The sequence below is a fragment of the Drosophila serrata genome, unplaced genomic scaffold (assembly GCF_035046125.1).
Source record: "Drosophila serrata isolate PLE 108 unplaced genomic scaffold, ASM3504612v1 contig_286, whole genome shotgun sequence".
Classification (NCBI taxonomy): domain Eukaryota; kingdom Metazoa; phylum Arthropoda; class Insecta; order Diptera; family Drosophilidae; genus Drosophila; species Drosophila serrata.
Window position 1 is genome coordinate 1 of NW_028257184.1, and position 6,104 is coordinate 6,104.

Consider the following 6,104-nt stretch of genomic DNA (forward strand, 5'->3'; position numbering starts at 1 on the left):
CGCGGGTAGCGTCAGTGGTCGCAGCCAGCGACAAGGAGACGCGGGCGGCGTCAGTGGTCGCAGCCAGCGACAAGGAGGCACAGGTACGCCATTTGAAGTGCGCTAAGTCAGCGCCCTGTTGGAATCGGGAAGATGCAGCGCTCACCCAGGAGGAGCGCCCGGCTGAATGGAGGGGAAGCCACCCCTATAACAACACGAGAAGATCAGCAACCAGTGAGTAGTGAAACAGAAACCTGGCCACTGGTAGACGTAACCACGGCAGGGGCTATACCTAGCCAAGCCACTACGGAGATTACATCAGCTTCCCAACATGGAAGCACTGCAGCCTCAACTGCGAACATCAATGCCAGAGAGGATCACACATTGGATCTCCTGGCGAGGATCGCAGCGCTGGAAAAGGAGCTGCAGCAGGTTAAAGCCCTGAGAAGCGTGGGCACCGCCAATTACGCGCCATTCGCATTTGGCGCGCACAGTGTAGCGTCAGGCCGGCCGCCATTTTGGAGCGGTCCGCCATTAGCGACATCGGTTGAGGAGACCTCATGTAACGGGGTCGGGTCGGCGCCCTCTCACAGTGTCGGTGGGTATAGCGCGTCCTGCACGCTGCCGCCACCGTGCAGCGGGCCGCCACCTTGCAGTGGGCCGCCGTTCACAGCAAGCACTGCGCAAACGGCGCATGGATTCACACTACCGGGTGTGAATATGCGCAACGTGGCATCAGTATCGCCACTTGTCGGATTCCCCACTATATTGACGTCGAATGGAATTCAAGGAACGTACGGGCCAAGAAAGCTCCCAGATCTGCCTATATTTAGAGGGCAGCCAGAGGAGTGGCCGATTTTCAGCTGTGCGTTCACGGAGACGACACGGGCGTATAACTGCACGGATTTGGAGAACAATCAAAGGTTGTTGAAGGCGCTAAAGGATGACGCTCGCGAGGCAGTGAAGTCGCTATTGATTCATCCAGGGAACGTCAGCGCCGTGATGGAGCAGCTGCGCTTTAGGTTTGGCCGACCGGAGCAGCTTATACGCAGTCAGCTGAACAACATACGAGAAGTGCAACCAATTTCAGAGCACAATCTAGCGAAGATTGTTCCCTTCGCTACCCGAGTGAGTAACCTCATGGCTTTCTTGCAGGCGGCGAACGCGGAGCAGCATCTGGGGAACCCATCCCTCATGGAGGAGCTTGTGGCCAAGCTTCCTACGAGCAAGCGCGTGGATTGGGCTAAGTATGCTGCGACGATCCAGCCCTTTCCCACTATAGTGCACTTCAGCGCATGGTTACAGGGCTACGCAAACGTTTTGTGTACCGTTTTGGATGTAGAGGGAAAGGAGCCGAAGCGTCGAGTTCTGCATGCTAATATCGACGCCAAGAAATGCGATCGAAAGGATGATCGGCATGGATGTTGTCCAATCTGTGGAGGACAACACGCAGTTACGAACTGCCAGGAATTTATTGGAACTCTGCCACCGGGCAGGTGGAGCATGGTGAGGAGGCATAAGCTCTGCTTCTCATGCTTACGAAGTGGGCACACGACGAGATTCTGCAATGTGCATAGGGAGTGCCAGATTAACGACTGTCACAAGTTGCATCACCGTCTGCTGCATGACGCGGACAATGAGCAAAGGCCGCAGCAACGAGGTGGTCGCAGGGACCACGAGGGAAACCAGCAGCCAGCGGTTTCCAGACACAGCCCGGACAGGAGATATTTACCACGAGACGGTCACAGGGACCACGAGGTGAACCGGCAGCCAGCCATAAACAGCCCGGAGAGGAGGGCACCGCAGGAAGCGGATTTGCCTGTGCAGAGGAATCTAAGCTGCGTTGACGCCGAGGGAGGCCGCCTTCTGTTCCGTATACTGCCAGTAACGCTGTACGGAGCCGGACGGACGGTGAATACGTACGCGCTCTTTGACGAAGGATCCTCCGTTACGATGATCGACGACGAACTACGGAGGGATCTGGGAATACAAGGAGAGCGCCGACAGCTAAATATCCAATGGTTTGGAGGAAGGGCATCCAGAGAGACCACGAACGTAGTGAGTCTGAAAATAAGTGGAATTGGAAAGTCCACTCGCCATGTACTGAGAAACGTGTATGCCATTTCGAGCTTGAGCCTGCCGATGCAGACATTAAGTCGGCAGGATGTCCAGGGTGTGCATAAGGATGCGCGCCTGCCGATGAAGCCTTACAGCAATGTGGTGCCGAAGTTGCTCATCGGCCTGGATCATGGACACCTGGGATTGCCACTGAGAACTAGGCGATTTGCCAGTGAGGGACCGTATGCAGCTGCCACCAAGCTAGGCTGGGTTGTGTTCGGGCCCGTAAAGGGGCAGTTCACTTCGCCGTCACCGAGGTCCTGCCTACTTGCCGTGTCGATGGATGATACGGTGGAAAAAATGGTAGAGGATTACTTCGATTTGGAGAACTTTGGTGTGAAGCTCGTGTCACAGGTCGCAGCCAGCGACGACATGCGGGCACAAAGGATACTAGAAGACACCACTATGAGAGTGGGGCGTCGCTACCAAACGGGACTACTCTGGAAGGACGACCACGTTAAGCTGCCACAGAGCTATGAGATGGCATACAAACGACTGGTCAACGTCGAGAAGAAGATGAAGCGCAACGAACAGTTGGCTCTGGAATACTGTCGGATCATCAAGGATTATGTTGCAAAAGGATACGCGAGGCGGTTGGAACCGCATGAAGCCGCGGAGAAAAGTGACCGGATATGGTATTTGCCACACTTTGGTGTCGAAAACCCGAACAAGCCCGGTAAGGTCCGGCTTGTGTTCGATGCGGCAGCCAAAGTTGGAGAAACGTCGTTAAATTCGGCGTTGGACAAAGGACCTCAGCACTACAAGTCTTTGCCAGCCGTGCTCTTTCATTTCAGAGAAGGAGCAGTCGGAGTCTGCGGCGACATCAAGGAGATGTTCCACCAAGTGCTGATCCGACCCGAAGATAGATGTTCCCAAAGATTCCTTTGGAGAGATGGTAATGACGTAAGGGATCCGGATGTATACGTGATGAACGTAATGACCTTTGGCGCAGCCTGTTCGCCGAGCGCTGCACATTACGTGAAGACTGTGAATGCCCTGCGATTTCGTGATTCGGATCCGAGAGCAGTCAAGGCCATCGTCGACTACCACTACGTCGACGACTACGTGGATAGTTTCGCTACAGAGCGCGAAGCTATTAGCGTATCTACCCGTGTGAAGGAGATACACGCGGAAGCTGGATTCGAGCTATGCAAGTTCTCATCCAGCTCACCCACCGTGGAGACGGCGTTGGGACCACCTGGACGAGTCAAGAGCGTTGGATGGGGCGAGGCTGAGCAGAAGATTCTTGGAATGCGTTGGCAGGTAGCCACGGATGACTTCAGGTTCAAAGTTGAGTATCACCGAGTCCCAAGCAGCGTTCTAAGAGGGGATCGAGTTCCTACGAAAAGGGAATACTTGAGCCTAGTGATGTCAACGTTCGACCCACTGGGATTCCTGTGCTGCCTGATGATTACAGCGAAGCTGTTGCTGAGAGAGATTTGGAGGCAGAAGATCCAGTGGGATGAACCACTACCGGAGGAGATTGGCAAGGCCTTTGCGATTTGGCGTAAAGAGATGGACGCCGTAGGACAGTTCCGTTGTCCTCGCCATTATTTTGGGCACGGAGCAGTTAGAGCCATAGAGCTGCACGTGTTCGTGGATGCAAGTCAATCTGCATTCGCGGCGGTGGCCTACTGGAGGGTCACATATGAGGACGATAGTGTACTGGTGAGCTTCATATGCGCAAAGACGAAGTGTGCCCCAATGAGAACGATGTCGATCCCACGGCTGGAGCTGCAAGCAGCAGTTCTTGGAACCAGACTAATGAACACTGTCAAGGAGGAGCACAGTGTGGTCATCAACGATGTGGTCTTATGGTCAGACTCGAAGACGGTGCTGAGATGGATTGGCAGCACACACCGCCGGTACAAGCAGTTTGTCGGCAATCGAGTGTCTGAGATTTTGGATTCGTCGAAGGTTTCCCATTGGCGATGGGTACCTACAGCCGAAAATGCGGCGGATGATGCGACTCGGTCGCAAAGAGAAGTGGACCTTGGTCAGGAATCCCGATGGTTACGTGGACCTGCCTTTTTAAGGCAGCCAGCAAACAGCTGGCCGGCGCCTGAAGAGGAGAATAAGCGCGTTCCAGATGCCCCTGATGAAGAGGAGATGCCCAGTGAGTTCGCCTTGGTTGCGGCGAATGATTTTGTTATCTCATTCCAGAGGTTTTCGAGCTTCAGTCGCTTGGTTAGAACCACAGCGTGGGTCTTGAGGTTTACGCGCCGGTGCCGTAAACAGAGAAGTGTGCTCGAGGAATACGGCCTTACAGCAGCAGAATGTCAGGCTGCAGAGAACCTGTTAATCAGACAGGCTCAATTGGATTCATTTCCCGACGAGATGAGGTCAATGGGATGCGAGAAGGCTGTCGCCATGACGAGCGACATTCGAGGGCTGATGCCCTACGTGGATGACCACGGAATTCTGCGAGCTTATGGCAGAATTGATGCCGCATTATGCGTTCCGTATAGTGCGAGGAGGCCCGTAATACTGTCGCACAAGCACAATCTTACGGAGATGATCGTCAACCATTTCCACGTCAAAATGAAGCATCAAAACGTGGATGCGACGATTGCGGAGATCCGGACGAGATTCTGGGTCACGAAAATGAGGCAAGTTATGAAGAAAGTGATCTCGTCGTGCAACGATTGCAAGTTACAGCGAGCCCGGCCGGTGCCGCCGATAATGGGACCCCATCCAGAAGATCGACTGGAAGCGGGTGGTTGGCCATTCAAATACACAGGATTGGACTACTTTGGGCCACTGTTGGTGACTGTTTCCCGTCACAAGGAGAAGCGTTGGGTCGCCTTGTTCACGTGCTTGACGACAAGGGCGATCCACCTGGAATTGGCACATGACATGTCGACGGATTCCTGCATCATCGCAATTAGGAATTTCGTCTGCCGTAGAGGACCAGTACACAGACTGCGCAGTGATAACGGCAAGAACTTCGTGGGAGCAGACAGGGAGGCCAGGCGCTTTGGAGACGTATTCGAGATGGAGAAAATTCAGGATGAGCTGTCAAGCAGGAGCATTGAATGGATCTTCAACTGCCCTGCGAACCCGTCTGAGGGAGGAATATGGGAGCGAATGGTGCAATGCGTCAAAAGAGTACTGCGTCATACCCTAAAGGAAGTCGCACCGAGGGAACATGTTTTGGAGAGTTTCCTGATCGAGGCGGAGAATGTCGTAAATTCGCGTCCGCTTACTCATTTGCCGGTGGAAGCGGACCAGGAAGCACCGTTGACGCCGAATGACCTACTCAAGGGAGTAGCCAATCTGCCGGATACCCCTGGTCTGGGTGCGGAGTTGCCCAAGGAATGCTCTACACGAAAGCACTGGAGGATTGCTCGCCTGCTGAGAGATCGTTTTTGGAAGAGGTGGGTCCTGGAGTACCTACCTACGCTGGTGCGGCGCGAGAAGTGGTGCAGGAGGACGGAGCCCATCCGTCAGGGCGACATGGTCTTCATCTGTGATCCTGCCTTGCCGCGACGAGAGTGGCGCAAGGGCATCGTGGAGGAAGTCTACAGCGGAGCTGATGGAGTCGCCAGACGCGCTACAGTGCGCATAAACGACAACGGCCTATCTCGGACAATGATGCGACCCGTCTCTAAACTTGCAGTTTTGAATTGAGTGAAGCGGTTCTTCACGGGGTCGGGGATGTCGACGATCGAACATTGTAATCGATAGGCGTAGTTAGTATATTAAGAATAACGTAAAAAATACTAATGGATTTTGAGCCCAAGAGAAAAAGGGCATACTTTTATCGCTAAGTTAACCGCCAAAATTGAGCGTCTTATTGTCGTGCGAGAATTAGGAGGACACACTGCGGTAAGCGCGTGTGAGAGTTATAATATAAGTGTAAAATTAAGGTTAAGTTAATTTTCCACAGAATAAAACACTTCAAACTTCACATTTAATTGTCGGCCCCGGGCCAAGAGGCTTCCCTATTGTTTGGCGGGAACTGGAGATGTGGAGCCGTTAAAGGCAGATCCAAGTGACGCACGACA

The 6,104-nt window shown here is 53.7% G+C and overlaps 2 protein-coding genes across 2 annotated transcripts; both read left to right on the forward strand.

Moving 5' to 3' along the window:
• Positions 1-132: 132 nt before the first annotated feature.
• Positions 133-4,132, forward strand: LOC147643152 (uncharacterized). Its single transcript, XM_086836611.1, has 2 exons — positions 133-3,914; positions 4,015-4,132. The coding sequence occupies exons 1-2, from the start codon at positions 133-135 to the stop codon at positions 4,130-4,132; spliced, it is 3,900 nt and encodes a 1,299-aa protein (XP_086692737.1).
• A 479-nt stretch (positions 4,133-4,611) lies between these two features.
• Positions 4,612-5,727, forward strand: LOC147643153 (uncharacterized). The gene is made up of 2 exons (XM_086836610.1): positions 4,612-4,715; positions 4,968-5,727. Exons 1-2 carry the CDS (start codon positions 4,612-4,614, stop codon positions 5,725-5,727), a joined length of 864 nt encoding a protein of 287 aa, XP_086692736.1.
• The last annotated feature ends 377 nt before the right edge of the window (positions 5,728-6,104 follow it).